The sequence below is a fragment of the Erpetoichthys calabaricus genome, chromosome 11 (genome assembly GCF_900747795.2).
Source record: "Erpetoichthys calabaricus chromosome 11, fErpCal1.3, whole genome shotgun sequence".
NCBI classification, from domain to species: Eukaryota; Metazoa; Chordata; class Cladistia; order Polypteriformes; family Polypteridae; genus Erpetoichthys; species Erpetoichthys calabaricus.
Window position 1 is genome coordinate 38,216,976 of NC_041404.2, and position 20,068 is coordinate 38,237,043.

Below are 20,068 nucleotides of genomic sequence, written 5' to 3' on the forward strand. Positions count from 1 at the left end.
GGAGCTCATAAATTTAATTTGTTTGCTGAAAGTCATATATGTTTGTTCTATTTGAGGTTTTAATCAAGGGCTACTCCAGCAGACCCCCGTGACCCTGTGTTAGGATATAGCGGGTTGGATAATGGATGGATCAAGGGCTAATGGTTCCTTCTAATTGAATAATTCTTATTAGGCTTCTTATTTCTTTGTGCTTCCATGTCATAGTTGGAGTCACGTTATCTTGCCCAGCCACACCCCATAATGCATTTAACTGAGCTGCTTGCTTAATCAGATTCTTCATTTCTCTATTTTCACAGTCAGCAGTTTCAGAAATGTTTATCTGCTTTGTATTTCTAATTGTGCTTATAAATCCTGATATCACAAATGCTTCTATATGAACTTCTAGGCTCAGCATGCTGTAAACTCTTGACTTGAGATGCAGCCATTCAAAAGGTTTGGAGAGAGTCAAAGCTTAAATGAACAGCAAAGCAATGACAAACCCTGTATGCAGCTCTCAAGATCAGTTAGCATTTAAGATACTGTATTTTATAACAGTTTTAGTAGTAGTCGTTTTTTTTTTTAAATTTACCCTTCACTTTTTTATATTTTGAATTGCCTGCACTAAACCACGTTTGCAAAGGTGTGTGCTGCTATGTAACATCCTTGCATCCATTTCACATTTATTCTAAGTACGATCACCACTTCCATTGTTTGAACATTGTTTCACAAGGGGAAGAACCGTTTCTATGTGATAAACAAAATAGTTTCTAGTAAGTTAATAAAAATGTCTAACTTTTAAAAGCAGAATTGTTTCTTGACTTTTTGTACTTTTGGTTTTGTTTCATGGAGTTTTATACTTTGAGTTACACTAGATTACTGACTTGCTTAAATTTTGTGTGTTTGCTAATCACTTAAAGTTTCAGTCAGATTTATAGTAATATTTGTTTATTTGCTTAATGGATTAATTTGAGGAGTCACAGCAGAAGTTTGAACTAATGTCCTCATTAAAATGGTTCTGATATTCTAATGTTCAATGTCAGGAACAGAGGTTTGGTCTCCAGTTTGTAAAGTGTTAGTATCCTATTGTACCCAATAGGCAAACAGCCTCTGGCAAGCAAACAAAGAAGTCCATTTTACAGTTTGACTAGAAACAATAGCACAATAGCACTAGAAGCAATAACCTTAATCATGTTAAATAGGCAAGTCAGAGACAGATAGATATAATGTTATATACGTTTTTAATAATTTGGAAATAATGCATTGTACAATCATGTCTGCATTAATGGTATTTCAAAAGAATAATGAAATTTATGTTGATTGCATTGATTTATGCAGCCATTTTCAGCGTTTCGTAAGTACAAACACAAAGTTCAAAAGCAGAGACACAGGAAGCCTGACTAAGAAATGAGTTATATGAGAAAGAAACATTTTGATTGAAAATTAGGGAGGAAGAAAACACAATTACAACAGTAATCCTCTAGGAACAGACTACAAAGCAGTAGTTCTCCTCTTCACTCAGTTTCATCCATGGGTTTCAACCCAGAGCGTAACACTTCTTCTTCTTCTTTTGGCTACTCCCATTAGGGGTTGCCACAGCGGATCATCTTCTTCCATATCTTTCTGTCCTCTGCATTTTGTTCTGTTACACCCATCACCTGCATGTCCAATTTCCACTCTCTTTACTTTCTTCCTCTCCTCCTGTCTCCGGACATGTCTCCCCCCTCTTCTTCTTCTCCTCCTTCTTCTTCGGCCAACAGTAGCCCAATTTCCGCCAGCACCCTGTTGGCTAACAGTACTGGTGGTGGTCGTTGTTAACCCGGGGCTCGACCGATCCGGTATGGAATTTGTATTGTTGTCCGCATATTGATTTGGCAAAATTTTACACCGGATGCCCTTCCTGACGTAACCCTCCCCATTTATCCGGGCTTGGAACCGGCAGGAAGAAACACAGTGGTTTATGCATCCCCTGTGGCAGAGCGTAACACTAAATAAGCAAAATCAACTAAGCTGCAGGTTTATTTACATATCACAGCCAAAAACTGTTGTCAAATGAATTATAATTTTGCGAATTTTTAATAAAATGGTGTGCTGTATTTCAAGTGCTTGACTTTCTGATAAGATTTCCATATGACTCCCTTTGAATGTATGGTAGGGAATTTGACGTTAATAGATAATTTTATCAATGCAACCAAACGAAGTCATTTGTACTTTTGCAGTCCGTATACTGGCTTTCGCCTGGTGATCCTATAACATAAATGCAGGTTTATAAATTATGTTAAATAAAACAAGCAATCAGTTTTGAAAAGAATGGCAGTACAGTATCTCTGATTACTAATATCATAAGTTAGGGAAATATGGTAAATGTTCTGGCATTGGCTATAAATTACAGTCTATAAAAGATTTAAGGGTGCTTTCGCTAGTGCATATCTATGCATGGTTTTCATCACAGGGCTAATAAATGGATTCCTATTTAAAACCAGGCTCTGCAGCCTATGGATTGCGCCATGCTGACATTCCCATTCCTTCTTTCCTGTTCTTTGACACCAAATGAAAAAGTAGTCTCTGAAAGTCCATCTTTATTACATTTTAATGGCAGTTTTTTCTTCACTGTCTATGTAGGTTTACCAGCTGTTTTTCATTATTCGATGACCCAAATTTAATCTGCAAAGGTCCATTTTATGGCTAGCACATGGGGAATAAATGAAATCTATTCTCATTGATAGTTTCAATACTTTTGAAGTACAGTAAAACTGTTACAATGCGCTAATATCCAACCATCATTTAAATCACACAATCTGCATGTAAAAGATAAGCATAATCCTAGATTGGGCAGTCACCATACACATATGAGATGAGAACACTAGGTGGCAGCAATGAGATAAAAATGCTAAAGGTTTAATGGCTCAAAGCCTTGTACTTTTTCATTTACTTGAAGCCACAATATATGGGCATCTTTAGTATTTATATAAAATGGATTTTTTTCCAGAGGTCTGGATATTTCTGAGAAGCAAATAAAGTCTGCATATCCAGCAAATAGTAAAATCTTATTTCAAATTGCTTTTTTGAGCTTTACTGATGGTGGCCATATACAATTATTTGAACATATACAGAATACAGGATACAGCCTTATACCCTGATGCTGCCTGATACAATTGTTTTAAGGTGGGACAGACCATGAGATACTGCAGTGCATTAGTTTTGTTGTATATGAAAAGTCCTTTTAAGAAACATTTATTATTCAGGGTTGAAAGAAGGTTGAAGAACATTTTACTAGCATAAAGAAGAATACAGGGACCACCTTTAGATGAACACCAGTCCACTGTAATATACACTCACTAACAGGAATATAATATATATAAATATAACTCACAACAGGAAAAACAGAGCCTCCTATAGGCTAAACCTAACACATATCTTTGGGTTGTGGAAGGCAGCTAATAACAACTCCCTTGGACACAGAGAGAACTGACAAACTGCACACAGACAGGATCAGAGTCAAGATCAGTTTACTGGATTTGGTGATGTTTTGAATTAACTTCCTATCCATTTGAAACATATCATTTATTATCCTTATTAGGGTATCTTAAATAGACAGGAAGTCAGACTTTTTCACAAAAGGCTTTTTTGAGAAACAGCTTGCCATAAGCAACTATGTAAAGAAATATTGAATAACTGACTGAGGATGCAAGTCTACTTTTTGAAAATACTATGCCCTCCCCTCCACCCTGGGGCACGTACGCGCCAGTCACTTTGCGTCTCTGCCGCTCGTGTTGTGAAGGGAGTGGCTGAACGCACGCTTTGGAGATGCAGATGGATTACCTGCTTGCTTACTGCTCCTCTTGCCGTTCTGCGTGTTCTGCTTGTCGCGCTGCGCGTCGATCATTTAAAAGCCTGTACAGCAGCTGTCCTTTTGTCTCACTGCTTTGTTTTGCGGGCTGTCAAAGTGTCTCTCGCAGGACGTCCGGGCTGATTATTACTTTCCTTATTTTATGAATTTGCACATAGATTGTTCTCTTGTGCATCCTTTTTTGCCTTCTTTTCTCTCCAACGATTTTGTGTCTCTTTTCGACGCGCTGCTCTTTCTTCTTTGCTTAGTCGTTCACGTGCCATCTAGAACATATAACATTTTTAAGAGCTGGGAGCACATGAAGTGTGTCTGCCAAAAGCATTCCAACAACTGTGAGATTAGATGTCTGTGAACTTGTTTTAAATTGTTTGTAAGTAGGGCGTGACATGCAAAAGTCACCGTCTCACAGGTCTTGCTTCCTAAGGTTGTAATGTCTAGTCTCGCGTGACGTCAAAGTGTCTCTCCGAGATGATCACGTCTCGACCCAAGATTTGTTTATATAATAGACAGATATACAAATGTGTATGTGTAAGCTGGTCTGTCAACCTAGGGGGTGGTGGTGGGGTAGGGTGGGATTTGGAAGGGGTATGCTTAACCTTGTAGACAGATAGAAATTTTCTTGTCCCTTGTTTTTGCTATTTTGATGTCTGAAGACATTTAAAATAATGAGATTAGACATTTCCAAGAAGAAAGCATTAAACTGGAAGATATCTGCTAATAATGTTTAATCTATTTTTAGAAACATTTTTTCCAAACTACTGAAGTGCTGTTGCAGGTACTGCATGACCTGATGAGCCAGCTGTCAAACACAGTGCATGTCTTAATTAAGTAAATGTGATATTCAGCCAAGGTAATTTTATTAAGCCTTCCAGTAGGCTCTAGCACAAACAAGCCATTATCTACAGATGGTAACATAAATGTTGATGCTAAGGAGAGTGCAGTCCTGGTGTCCATCACATAAATGTCAGAATTCTTTGGCTGGGGTCTGCATCATATATATTCTAAGGGAGGGTATCTGATGGGGCAGTGCATATTGCATTTTTATGCCAGAGTCATTAATGACATACTTATTCAATTTGAAGAGTCAGGCGTCATCCCAAATCCCCTGTCTGTCAGCCAGTCCCTCTCTGTAAACCAATAAAAAGATTAGCATGGCATTTCCGAAAGGGCAGCACATTACCAGGGAGCAGGGAGAGAGACATTAATCTTATGCTAATGAGAATTCATTGCAGATCAAGGGCTGGAGCACTTTTAAGATGGTGTAGAAGGACAGTAGGGAAATGATGTTTGCTAAAAAAAAGTAATAAAATTCTTCACAAGCCACTCCTGACAAGATGTCAAAGAGCAGTGCTGTCAAACTATTGCTGTGCTTCTCTCACATTCAGTTAGATAGCTAAATCTGTCTCACTTCGGCAGTTTGTCCTAGCAGGCTATAGCATTTATGAGGGAATGGACTAGGGAGCGCATTTGCATTTGTTAAGTGTTGTGGAAATGCTTAAATGAGGCTTTCTGTTAATGTCTCTAAAGTCTTTAATTACTTTGTACTTGACTGGTAAATGCCACAGCTAAGTTTGCCATTATTTCTTCTTTGGGTGTGCAGTAAGATGCTCATTATTTAGCAGCTCTCAATATAGGTGATGCAAAAGCAATACAAACTAACAGAACATTTCAATTTCACAGAACAGAACAGATCATTTGGTTGCAGCCAACAAACAGATTGATTTAGTTAGTCAGTCAGTCATTGTCCAACCCGCTACAGTGTTTTACTTTATTGACATCTTCTGTATTATCTAATCATTCCCAACTCTGTGTTATATGCCCCAACTCACTCTACCACTAGGAATATAGAACCTGTAATATTAAAGAATTTCGAAAAAAGAAAAATTATCTTGTCCAAACCATGAAGCATATATATGAACAGATTTAGGGGATAGACCGAAGAAAAGAAGAGGACATCACATGCAATACCCCCAGACAAAAACAACCTATTTAAAATAAATTCTGATAAAGTCTAGCACTTCTTATAGACAATCCTGGAAACATGGGTGAAACATAATTGAACAATCAGGTGAAGTTGCAGTTAGGGGAACCCTCCATAGGCCACATCTTATTCTGTTGCTTTCTCCCATTCAGATAATCTCCCTGACATGTCTCAGCTTTTTTATGAAGCCAAAATCAAGAAAGTCCTAATAATTCAGATACATTCAATTTTTTCATCTATTTTATTCTATAATTTGATTTTCCTTTTTTGTTCATTCGAGTTCTGCATATTTCATTTTATTAACAGTCATATATATTTTATTCTTGCTATACCAAACCATTAATAAGTCTTATAACAATTAGTGAATTCCAGCTTTGGTCTTTTGGCTAATAAGGCTTATTTGATTTCTGGCTTTGGTTTATGTTTTCTTCTATTGTTCCAATGGGTGTTCTCCATGGACTGGTTTCATCTTGCAGTTTGAAGATATGCAGCCAGATTATAAGATGACTCTAAACTGACCCAGTGTGTGAATGAGCGACAGCGTGTGCATACTTTTATCTTGCAATTGACTTGTAGTCAGTCTAAGGTTAATTCCTACCTTGTACTTGCTGCTGCACAGTTAAACACTGGCTCCCTGGAACTTTTACTAGAAATAAAAGGCTTTGAAAATGAATCAATATGTTCCAAGGATTTGTTAATTTTTGAAAATTTTGCTGATTTTGCCTACTGACAATCTGGTAAGACAGGGAAGCTAAATTGAATTAAGAAGGGTGGTGAAGTTTTGGTTTTTTAACTCATAGACCCCAGCTCAATAGCCATTTGTCATCAGTACTGGATGACATTTACTTATGTTTAGGTTGGTTTCCATTTGGAATTAGGCCTGAATGTGTCCTTTGATGGATAGGCATTGGACAGACAGACAGTATTTGTGTTAAAAAATAATTTTAAAAATAAAATTACAAACAGAATGAAATATGCCATTTGTGTGAACTATAGTTATATTATTTCTCACATTGACAACAGGCAACAATAACTTTCAGCTGGAATGCAGTGAAACAGACTGGTGAATTCCAGTCTCTCGAGAACATGGCTATGGAAACATTGCTCAGTTAAAATAAAGTAGATGTTTTGGGTAAATGAGTTCAAATGAAACTGAGATTAACAATCTAACATCTTTGTCCCAGAACAGTTAATGAGAACCAAATTTTCTCAGGCCAATGGCCTGGAACGTGAAAAGTGTCGGAAAGAGACTCAATGAACCTTGAAGGCTCAGGCAGCCAAAAGCAATTGTCTACTGTCATACAGTAAGTACAAAAGGAGACGGCGTCACAACCTGCATTTTCTGTAGTATGGAAATGAGAGCAGAATGTTTTCAATTGCTTTGCACCACCCTGCTAGATAAACAAAACCTGCTTTAAAACTCCTGGAGACTTGTATTACTAAATTGCTGCCAGTAACTAAACTATATATAAGCACTCATTACGCTTAAGTGAGCAACAAGTAACAACATAAGAGAGCCCTTTAAATACAAAAAGCGAATCTTACTTTTAATTTCCCCTGTGTGAAATTAAAAAAACTTGACATTAATTTTTATAGGTCCCTACTGTGATTGTAACACACTTTCAATCTCAATGCACTTGCCCTCTGGTTTGATATGCAGGGTCTTCTGTAAGCAATGAGGATAACATGCCTTCAGTGGTTTAAGGTAAAGATCAGAAGCACAAGGCATTTTAAGAAAATGTTAACGTATATCTCTACGTCATTTCTTAATTTTAATCAAAGCAACCAATAAATATGTAACATAAAGTAGTAGTATAGGTGTCATCACAACTTGGGTAAAAAGTACAAAGAATTGTAGTTTATAATTTTAATACAGTTTAGGTTTAGAGAGTGTCTACAATGACCCTAAAATATTGATTGCACAGTAGAATGCCAATCTAACTGCACACCTACTACAGTTAATCCAAATGCTCCAAATATATTGTGGCATGCGGCTGGGGGTGGTACCCAGCCGGGACACCCAAGAGGACTGGAGGAGGGCTCATGCCTCCTCCAGACCACGAGGGGGCGACCGCCCTGGTTGCTGTGGGGGCCACAGGTACAGAGCTTTGAAGCTCAACCCTGTAGGGGCCCTTGGTCACTGCCAGGGTGTGCCCCAATGCCTGGAGAGCCCTGGACCTCAGCACTTCCGCCACACCAGGAAGTGCTGGGGGGAAGAGGAGCAGGGACACCCGGAGTGCTTCCAGGGATGCAGCCGGCACTTCCGCCACACTTGGGCGTGTCAGTGGAAGATTGCCGGAGCACACCTGGAGCACATCCGGGAGAACATAAAAGGGGCCGCCTCCCTTTATTCAGGGCTGGAGTCGGGTGGAAGAGGATGAGGTCTGGGAGAGGAAAGAGGCGGCCTGAAGAGACGAAAGGCGTTCGTGTTGGTCTGGACTATTGGGGAGATTGGTGCTGCGGCACTGGGTTGTGTTTCACTTAAATATTGTAAATAAACGTGTGTTGGACTTTAAACAATGTCTGTCTGTGTGTGCCTGGGCTGCATCCCACAATATAAACAATCCTTATATACAAGCAGTAAAAAGAAATGTACAGTACACGTTCCTAGAGCACCCGTGAATTGTGAAAAACCGCGACTTCTGGATGTGGTTAAAAAATGCCTTTGAAATGCCTATTTTTATAGTTTAAACCCTAAATATGCCCCCAAAGCATTTTAATTTCATTGAAAACTCAGCTTAATACATTAATACATTACCTAAAAAATTACCTTAATACATTACCTAAAAAAAGAATGTAAAGGTAAACTGTCTACTGAACAGTACTGTACTGCTATGTCTCCCGCGGTGCTAGAATGTAAAATACCGATGTTACCGCTATACGTACTGTAATTCATGCAAGCGCATTTTCTTCGGTATGCGCTGTCGTTTTCTTTGTTATAAGTAGAGTAAATACGTCATAATTTAATTTAATTAAAATACAGTAAAATGTACAGGTACTCACCAATGATGAATGATATTGATGATGATGATGAAGTAGCTGTGCAGTACAATGCAGTGGATTTACAACTCCTCAGGTGGCGCCTCTTCTTCAGGCGCTTCAGGAGGAGTCGTATCTTTGGACGGGTCTTCTTCTGACGATATTTGTATTCCTTATGGTCGTTACCTTTTTGGCACTATCACAGAAAATTACAGATACGGTACTCCAGAGCACTGCCTCGCTCTTTTTTATGTAGCGTACGGTGCTTTCATTAATGCCATAGTGACGCGCTACTGCAACATAACTTTTTAGTTCCCAGAGCAAATCTAGTAGTTCAACCTTCTCCTGGAGTGTTTTAAACTTCTTCTGGCGCTTAGTCTCAGTGCCAGAAGCCTTAGAAGGTGCAGGGCGTTTCGGCGACATCTTGTTCATTTAAGAATAACAAAATGAATACAATAACAAAATGGAAAACACGAGGACACTCAGATGGAGACGCGTCACAGGGCAGCAGTCAATCAGCAGCAAGGAGAAATGAATAACGCTCTTGGATTGGCTACTTTCACCATCCCAAACCGCGTTTCCCTCACCGGTTGCTTCCTGTTCTCTCTACAGCACAGTATTGCCAAGAAAAAAGCCATAAGAAATTGCAGAGGATATTTGCGCTTTCCGCTAATAATTAATAGTTAGGTTCTAAGGAAAAATCCGCAAACGACTGAGTCCGCGAAACCCTGAACCGCGTCTTTGGGGGGGTCTACTGTATTCCTAATATTTAATAGCATTATTATTGTGGCACAAGTCTAAACTCTTCTTACTCTTCTTGATAATATCATGTCTGAAAAATGGACTCACCTGTAGACTGTTGTGGGGGGATAGTTGACAATGTCATATATGAGACGGATGTGACCCTGGTACAACTCTAGAGCCAATGGATCGCTGTCTCCTTTATATAGTAAAACCCCATTGTCTTTCTTTGTTGCCACCTAAAAGAAACAGACATATTAAAATGACAATAAGGACTTCAGAACATATCAGCTGTATCTAGTGAATATTGGAAGGCAGATGCATGACCATATCATATGATAATCACACTGTTTTCAGAAGAATATAAATTGCTAAATAAAGAGTTAGAGACAATATACTGTACTTTCACTTTACAATTAGACCACTCTATGTTTAAGTTTTTGTGATTTTTAATACAACATGTACAGTGACTTGTCTAAGTATCAAGATGTACTTGGCAAGAGAACTGTAACATATAATGTGATACAACCTTATAATAAATGGACTATCTATTTTTTCATAACTTACATACTGGGCATAAAGTAAGCAGTATAATTCTGAATTAATGTGGTATTAAAAAGCAATTAAAATGGCTTGCAGTATTGTTCCTGTTAGCATGTTTCTTCACCAAGTCATTCTGTTCCATGCTCCCAAAAGCCTATTTAGCACATAAAGTGTACCCAACACTCATATTGAAGACAGTAACAAGGTTTTGATTATACAGCTGATTAGAATAAAACATATTAGCCATGGGGGCACTTATGATTATGTTTGGGGACCCTGGGTTTAGATTTTGTAGTCAGTATGTCTACAACGACCATCAGTGATGAAGAGAAGCAGCCCGCAAAAGGAATAACCTTCCTTGTCTGAAGGACTGTGTCTAAAGAACTGCCCTTAAACCCAAAATGTCACTATCTTCTCAGCTTCAGTTATCAGTAATTCTGGAGTAAATCCTAAAATTACCTCTCTTCTCTTCCCCCTATGTAAAGTTCTCCACTGACTTTAAAATTACTGTTTTTAAATTAAAACATAGTAATAAGAATGTAGCAGTACAAACAGGAATGGTTTGTAAGGTCAAAATAAAAGTGAAAAAAGACATAATGTTTCTGTCATGTACTCTACCAGGTTTACATTTATATGTATAAATGTGTAGTATTTATCAGACGTACAATGGCACAGTTCACGAGACGGGCTTCTCCAGTCTTCTACACACATTCCAAGTATATGCATAATAGTGAGTGTAGAGTGTGGATATACACCAGAGAATGTGCCCTGTGATGTACTAGTGTCTTATGATGGGTTTAATTGTGCCTAGTTCCCATTTCTATAAGTGTACGCTCCAGTGCTGGCTGCCTGTATCCCTAATATTACATATATGGTCTGGGGAATGATAAAAAGTTTGCCAAGACAGACCTGAAGAAAACATAAATTTCATAATGCAGATTGTGTTGTATTATTACAAGATGGATCATATAGAGTAAATCAAAATAGACAAAATTCAAATTTACTGACTTCATGTTGTATCAGAGTGGCAACTTGGAAATCCAAGGACAAGTATGGCTATTAGAGCAAGAGGTTGTCAGAAGCAAACTATCCATACTAGACGACTTGCCCACTATACTTAGTCCTTTTGTGGACAGGCAGGCCACATGGGTGCTTTATGCTTACATGCAGTTTAAAAAGTTTTCTTTTAAGCTGATAGATAATTGGCACTGTGTACCTGAAAAGAAATGTTGGCTGTGCTTCGAATCTTTGTTCCAGACAGCTCTACATAGGAGTCCTTCCCGAGAAAGTGGACCGTGACAGTCTTTTGACATCTGTTTCCAGAGAAGCCAGGCAAGCAGCGACAAACTGGATCTCCTGCCACCATGAGGCACTGGGCTCCATTTTGGCAGTCAAAGTGGTCACATGGACTGGTCTGAAGAAGCACCATAGGAGGAGGGCTTTCACAAAAGAGTCCACTGGTAGAGAAAAAGACCAACAAATTACAAAAAGCTCAAATTATAGTGTCTGACAAAGGCACACGACAGGTTTGGTGACTCTACAAATGACAGGTGTGGGAGCTATCGTGTCTCTCTGTCAAATGCAGAATTGTTTGGAACACTATGTACAAATTTCAGAATAGGTGTCTATTCTTTTTCCCCTTTATAAACCCATGAGAAAAAAGGTCTCTTGCTGTCCCAAAGTCTTCATATGCTACTTTTAATTTTGTCACTCTTACTGTTTGGAATCTTGTACCTAGGTCTGATTGTGAAAAATTATGACCATGTGTTTAACTGTGTTTCTCTAATTTTTAATTGTTGACTTATTTTATGTTTTCCAAAATAATTAAGCTCTTTCCTTTAAAGTCCCAATCATATCTGCCATAATCTTACCTTTCTTTGTCAGTTTGTTTACCCGCCTAATCCTATTCTAGCATCATGGGAAGCTGGTGTGATGTGCCCCGCATTCATGTAAAATTTGAATTACTGAGGCTTGAACAATGAATAAGAACGCAGTGCATTAGTAAAATGTTTTCAAGCTGTGATTAAAATGTTAATTTTAAAAATGAGAAGCAGTATAAAAATACACAAACACTATAACATTAAACAACACATAATCTTTTATCACTACTGCCTGTATGGACTATTTGGGACCAAAGAAGAAGCATTGACAGGTTTCCACAGCTCTGAAAATCAATTTTATTGAACAACATTCTGCAGAGAGATTATTAGATAGCTCTGGCCTTACGTTACAGTTACAGTTTTTTGGTACAACTGACTTAAAAAATCTTAGGTAAAAATAATAACAAGGAGTGATACTGAGGACGGATATTATTTTGAAGCCAAATATAACTTCTGTAGTTTGGATTCATTTCAGTTACATAGCCAGAAAACTTAAAAGAGGCTTCTCGCTGGTATTACTTCTAACAGGAACTTAGAGGAGTAATTTGCATACACATTTACTTTAAAACACAATAACTCTGGTGCACTGTTTTTTTATTAATAATCTCTGGTTCCTCATCATCAACCTCACCATCCATGTCTATGTTCCTTAAGTTTGTTTTTTTAATGTCTGATAGTACTTAAGTCTTAATTTATTTTTATAAAGAGTTACAACTAGTACTTTTTATTTATTTGTTATTGATATGCTATTGTCTTCAGTGAAGTGCTTGTTTCAATTAAAAAAAAACATTTGTTTACATGAAATACAGTAATCCCTCCTCCATCGCGGGGGTTGCGTTCCAGAGCCACCCGCGAAATAAGAAAATCCGCGAAGTAGAAACCATATGTTTATATGGTTATTTTTATATTGTCATGCTTGGGTCACAGATTTGCGCAGAAACACAGGAGGTTGTAGAGAGACAGGAACGTTATTCAAACACTGCAAACAAACATTTGTCTCTTTTTCAAAAGTTTAAACTGTGCTCCATGACAAGACAGAGATGACAGTTCTGTCTCACAATTAAAAGAATGCAAACATATCTTCCTCTTCAAAGGAGTGCGTGTCAGGAGCACAGAATGTCACATAGATAGAGAAAACAATCTCTAGCAAACAAATCAATAGGGCTGTTTGGCTTTTAAGTATGCGAAGCACCGCGGCACAAAGCTGTTGAAGGCGGCAGCTCACACCCCCTCCGTCAGGAGCAGGGGGAGAGAGAGAGAGAGAGATAGAGAGAGACAGAGTTTGTTTTTCAATCAAAAATCAATACGTGCCCTTCGAGCTTTTAAGTATGCGAAGCACTGTGCAGCATGTCGTTTCAGGAAGCAGCTGCACAAAAGATAGCAACGTGAAGATAATCTTTCAGCATTTTTAGACGAGCGTCCGTATCGTCTAGGTGTGCGAACAGCCCCCCTGCTCAATCCCCATACGTCAGGATCAGAGAAAGTCAGTGCAAGAGAGAGAGAAGAGTAAGCAAAGAGTAAGCAATCTAGCTTCTCAGCCATCTGCCAATAGCGTCCCTTGTATGAAATCAACTGGGCAAACCAACTGAGGAAGCATGTACCAGAAATTAAAAGACCCATTGTCCGCAGAAATCCGCGAACCAGCAAAAAATCTGCGATATATATTTAAATATGCTTACATATAAAATCCGCGATGGAGTGAAGCCGCGAAAGGCGAAGTGCGATATAGCGAGGGATCACTGTACTACCTTATACTTCTGCTAATTCTGTTGGGTACTGTTCGTAGTGAAGTGATTTGCACAATTCAAATAAAAATGGTCAGTTTGTTTAAATACAAATCACAGCTTTAAAATAAAAACTTCACTTAAACTGTTTGTTTAAATAAAATTTCCCCTCTATACCTGTCCCCAGTGTATCAATGATATATTGCAAAGAAAAATATTGCAGTACTCAAATGTAATCATTTTTCTTCATACTTGTGAAGACCACATAGAGAGCCACCTGTGCAGAATTACTCTATAAAGAGAAGTCTAAAAACATATTTTCTGCTAAACGTGTATTGTCATGCTTGTAGTTGCTCTAACAATAACTAAAACTTGCACTTAAACTTTGGATAACAAAAGGCAATGCACACCTAAAACCCAACTTGAATATAATAACAAATGAAGAAACACAGCATTGCTTGTCATCAATTTAAATAAAACCAATGCCTTATTCAACATTTCTATTTAAATGCAATTGTGGTACTTTGTTCATTTGAGAAACTTGCTTCACTTTTTGGTACATTTATGAGTCACAACAGATGTGAATATTGCACTATGAGACTGGCTCTAGCATAACAAATATTATGTGATATCATCTACTGTTAAATTCTGCTCTGTACTTCTAAAATTTTTTATTTTTATACTGTATTGAGGATTTGTTCTGTTCTGTGTATTGTATTGTATTGTATTGTATTGTATTGTATTGACCCCCTTCTTTTGACACCCACTGCACGCCCAACCTACCTGGAAAGGGGTCTCTCTTTGGACCGCCTTTCCCAAGGTTTCTTCCATTTTTTCCTACAAGGTTTTTTTGGGAGTTTTTCCCTGCCTTCTTAGAGAGTCAAGGCTGGGGGGCTGTCAAGAGGCAGGGCCTGTTAAAGCCCATTGCGGCACTTCTTGTGTGATTTTGGGCTATACAAAAATAAGTTGTATTGTATTGTATTGTATAACACTGAGCAGCAGATTACAGCCTTTCAAATAACAATATTGCTGCCAGGAAATGAAACACTTTGCTATACCAACTAGCTCAACATGGTATACTTTTAATGTTTGTGCCCGTTATATTAGAATTATTATTATAATGTCTCGATACATGCTCAATAATCCAGGTAAGGAAATTCTAGAAAGTTGATTCAGTTCATCTGGACATAGTTCTTTTCCAGGGAGATACGTTACATCACTCATCCAAGTGACTTCCTCAGTCTCAGTTGACTGCAGGTTTCTCCAACCTTGTAAACAGTACCTTTGCACAATGACTGAATCTAGCACCACTGACTAACAATGGGCCGTGTGATCAATGATATGCAAATTGTCCATTGATTAATGGCCATGAGTACCATTCACAGAGAGTTGAGGAATGGCTGCAATCACAGCATTGTAAGATGGGGAAAGTTTTATTTTTATGTAACTTTGAATCACAGTTGATTTAATTTGGCTTCTTTGGCACTAATCAACAGTAGAGAACCTATTATTATCAAAGTGAAAACATATCTCTGCAAAGTGTTCTAAATGAAAAATGTTAAATTAATTAAAAACGCAAAAAAATGATTGCATAAACCTCTTTAATTCAGTATTTCATAGCTACACCTTTGGAAGCTGTGACATACTTGGGTGCTCAGGTCCCCCCCGGTCTAGCAGCTTTGCACACCTGCACACTGCCCGTTTTCTTAATTCTTTGATATTATGTTCAAGCTCTGTCAGGTCACAATGGAACTGTGAATGAGCAGCCTTTGTGAAATCCAGCTACAAATTCTCTGTTGGATTGAGATCTAGACTCTGATTTGGACACTGCACGTCATTAACATTGCTGTTTGTTAAATCATTGCTGTGTAGCTTTGGCTTTATGCTTTGGTTGTCGTCGTCTTACTGGGAAACAAATCTTTCTGCAAGGCGCAGTTTTTTTGCAGGCTACATCTGGTTTTCCTCTAGGAATACTCTGTACTTTGCTGCATTTATTTTACCTTCTGCCCTAACAAGCCTTCCAAGCCCTGCTGCAGACAGGAATCCCACATCATGATGTTGCCACCACCATGCTTCATGATGGCATCAGTTTTTATTGATAATATACAGTATTTGGCGTATATGTAGTGTTTAGCTCATTTTTGATCAGACCATAGAACCTCCACCTAGCTGGGCTTATACAGCTGCTGCACCTTGTCTGTGGAAGTCTTTACGTACAGTAATAATAATAATAATAATAAATTTTATTTATATTGCACTTTATATTTTAGCAATCCCAAAGTGCTAATTACATTAAGGAGTCACTCTCAATTGAACTGTTTAAAATGAGATTGAAGACGCATTATTATGCTTTAGCTTTCTGTAACCTTCAGTGATACTGATGGTTTCTTCCTTATAGTCATTTGTTTGTTTCAATTTATTGCTAGTTTGTATTGTCTTCTATTGCATTTTATTTTATTTATGTTTATTGTATATTTTACTGTAAAGCACTTTGGCAACAGCATTACTGGTCATTTTAAATGTGCTTTATTAATAAATTGATATTGACATCTCTCCTGTGCCTTCAGGGAAACTCTAGCCTAGAAGTCATCTGCATTTTTTAACACTCTCTTTCTCTTTGTTATTCTTCCAAAAAAAGTGAAGTATCTGGGCAGCAGTTTTTGTCTGCACAGTCTCTCCAATCGCATTCACTGTTGCTTGCAACTGCTTCAGAGTTCTCATAGGTTTCTTGAATGATCAACCAGTTTTCGTGGATAGCCTGCTCCAGGCAGATTTACAGCTGTGCCATACTTGTTTAATTTCTTAATAATTGATTTAACTGGGCTCCAAAGGATATTTAGTGACATGGATATTTTCTTGTCTTCTTCGCATGACTTGTGCTTTTCAGCCACCTTTTCACCAAGTTGCTTGGTGTGTTCTTCTGTCTTCATTGTGAAGGTTAGGCTACCATACTGACTAATCACAAGTTTGATCTTCTAGATAAGTTGCATTTATGCTACAGTTTACAGAAACCCCAGACAAGTTATCTCCATTAAACCGATTAAATGACTTCTAAAATCAATTGGCCGCACCAGTGATGATTTACGTGTGTCATATTAAAGGGGGTGAATACTTACTGAATTATTTTGAGTTTTATATTTGTAATTTATTTACATCACTTTGCAGAGATCTGTTTTTACTTTGACATTAACGAGTCTTTTTTGTTAATCAGTGTCAAAAAAGCCAAATTAAACTAATATGATTATACGTTGTATAACAATGAAATGTGAAAACTTCCATGGGGGTAATTACTTTTCATAGGAGCTGCATATCCTAATGTGCAAAAATATTTTATTGAATTACAACATAAAAAGAAAAGCCTTTTAGATGATATACAGTTAGGTCCATAAATATTTGGACAGAGACAACTTTTTTGTAATTTTGGTTCTGTACGTTACCACAATGAATTTTAAATGAAACAACTCAGATGTAGTTGAAGTGCAGACTTTCAGCTTTAATTCAGTGGGGTGAACAAAATGGTTGCATAAAAATGTGAGGTAACTAAAGATTCTTTGAACACAGTCCCTTCATTTCAGAACCAAAATTAGAAAAAAGTTGTCTCTGTCCAAATATTTATGGACTTAACTGTATGCCACTTAAATCTAGATATAACTGTGGAAATTATATTCAAATATCTCAATAGTGATCACAGTCGGACTGACAATATTGTGGAATAAAACTAATGAAAATGCAAATTGCTTGTTTCATATCAAGCTCTGTCTTTTTGTAACACTGTAAAAACAAAATGATCTTAAACATTATGGTGGAAACACTAATGCATCAATTTGTATCTGCTGTCAAATTGTTGTTAGCAGTTACTGCTCTTACACCTATTACGCCGTTCAGCACACTTGAATGTGCAATTTAAGGGATTTTAGAAGCCATTTGTTTTATTTTGTTATAAAAATACCACAATGCATTAAAACATTTGAAATATTAAAATTCAAAAAAGCAATCTTAGACCTCAATACTTTTCATCACTGTATTGATAAAGTATCAAAAACAGCAATAATGAAACACTATACTGTACTGACATTTCCCTCAACTCTTAACACCTGACCAATCAATCAAACCTGAATCTTCATTCCCACAGTAGATGCCATCATCTGATTGTGGTCTTAACTAGCCCTTGAGTGTGTTTTGATGATTCATCTAAAAAGAGGATGCTATCTTTTATTTTCATAGATATGTCCGCTTTGTTCTAAAAATGTAAATTACTATGTGTTCTGTACAGAGGAGTAAAGGTGATGTTTGGTTTTACAGAACAAACAAATCATTCGATATAAAACAAAAGGGTATTTGATTTAAACACATCTTTATGCATGCAGCTACTCCTGTCTAACAGGGATATCATTCATCACAATTCTTTGACTAAGCTTAAGACTTAACTCACCTGAATCCATCTGGGCAAATGCAGGTGTAGCCATTGACAGCATCCACACACTGCCCACCATGCCGGCATTTGTTCTCAAGGCAGTCATCAAAGTCTTGTTCACAGTGCTCACCAACATAACCAGGAAGGCATTCACAGCTGAAAATGAAACAAATAGAACACATTAAGGCATCTCAGCTGGCTCTGGAAGATTACGAAGATTTAAAACAAAAATGAGCTTGACTGGAATATGCAACCTGTCTAGCCTGCTTATTTAGCTAAAAGATAAGCCAGTAGTTTATCCCGAAACTACAGGATAGAAAACAGGAAAGTAGAAAGAATGTACTAGTCAGTCATTGTCCAACCCGCTATATCCTAACACAGGGTCACGGGGGTCTGCTGGAACCAATCCCAGCCAGCACAGGGCACAAGGTAGGAACAAATCCCGGGCAGGGTGCCAACCCACCACAGGGCACACACACACACCAAGCACACATTAGGGACAATTCAGGATTGCCAATGCACCTACCTTGCATGTCTTTGGACTGTGGGAGGAAACCAGAGCACCCGGAGGAAACCCACGCAGACATGGGGAGAACATGCAAACTCCACGCAGGGAGGACCCTGGAAGCGAACCCTGGTCTCCTTACTGCGAGGCACCACTGCACCACCATGCTACCCAAGAATGTACTATTTAGTTTTAATAGAAATGTTTACTGCTTCCTTACAGTATTTGCTTTCTAGTTATTTTTAAGGACAGAGAGAAATGTGTGAAAATTTGATCAAAACATCTTCAGTCTCTTCTAACCATTATGACAGTCACTCAAATATGGACACCCCCTATGCACATCTTTTCATTTGGGTGTGGAGCTCATGACATCTTTTGCTGTTTAGGCCAATATATACAGTATGTTTTCTATAGAGTCAATTGACAATTATGCAATTTGGCACAGTTGTTATCAGTTACAGATTCATTTAGAAAAGAAATTGCAAATAGGAAATAAAATACACAACACCCGGGAGTGATGCAAAGCAATATATAAGTATACATGTGCACACTTACTGGATGCTCTTGCCAAGAGCTACACATTTTGAGTCGTGTTGACAGGGGTTGAATCCAGGAGCACAGGGGTCGATTACTTCCTCACACAGTTCACCTGTTATATAAGAGATATCATGTAAATGATGTTCATGTTGTATTACCAGCGTACAAACTGAGAAAATCTCTTACTACAGTATGACTTCAAGAATTTTTTTATTTAGCATTTCTCAGTACATATAATAAGTGATTGAGAGAAAAATGTCATTTTCTCACACTTGCTGATCTTGCTCACATTTTCTGATAGTTATGAAGGGAATTAATACAGTGAATTGAGGGTGTTACAATACATTCAACAAGAACATGTGGACACAATTAGAAATTTCCCACAAACATGCATTTGTTCTGCACACAGAAAACTATAGACATGTGGTATATGTCTCAAGGTAGTATGAAAGACAGTAGCACTTCGGGGACCTTCAAAACTAGACTTAATGTTATTTTGGGGAAGTTAAGTGGAGTGGAGAGCTGTGTTGTGCTGAATTGCCCGTTCTTGTCTAAATTTGTGAAATGTTTCTAATGTTTTCCCCTGTTTTTACACTTTTCGTTATATCACATTTGCTTGACCCAACAGATATTATGTATCATTTGCATGTTCCAGCCAGATACAGATAACAAAACAAGTTAATTGGTAGTGTGTTTTAATAACCTGGCTTACAGTATATTCTGCCACTTGCAATCTGCACCTTACAATGAATAATGAACAATATAGGGAAGTAAATGTAAATTGCTTTGGTGATTTAGCAAAACTTTATCCATTTCTGGATCCCATTTTTCTATTTCAGTACTGTGAGAAAAAGGGGCCTATCTATGAAACAAGAAGCAGATGGCAGAAACTAACCCTGTAGGCTTGCCTGTCAGCAGGTAAAGGGTATGCTCTGACA

General features: G+C 37.8%; 1 protein-coding gene across 2 annotated transcripts in view; it reads right to left on the reverse strand.

Annotated features, from left to right (window-relative positions):
- The window catches only part of slit3 (slit homolog 3 (Drosophila)), a 566,711-nt gene that overhangs the window by 31,903 nt on the left and 514,740 nt on the right, over window positions 1-20,068 (reverse strand). For both annotated transcript variants that reach the window (XM_028812973.2, XM_051933851.1), the window contains 4 exons: window positions 19,149-19,242; window positions 18,107-18,244; window positions 11,287-11,527; window positions 9,636-9,766 (listed from right to left, as the gene is read on the reverse strand). In XM_028812973.2, coding sequence (XP_028668806.1) covers window positions 9,636-9,766; window positions 11,287-11,527; window positions 18,107-18,244; window positions 19,149-19,242 — 604 coding nt within the window. The remainder of the gene's footprint in view (window positions 1-9,635; window positions 9,767-11,286; window positions 11,528-18,106; window positions 18,245-19,148; window positions 19,243-20,068) is intronic.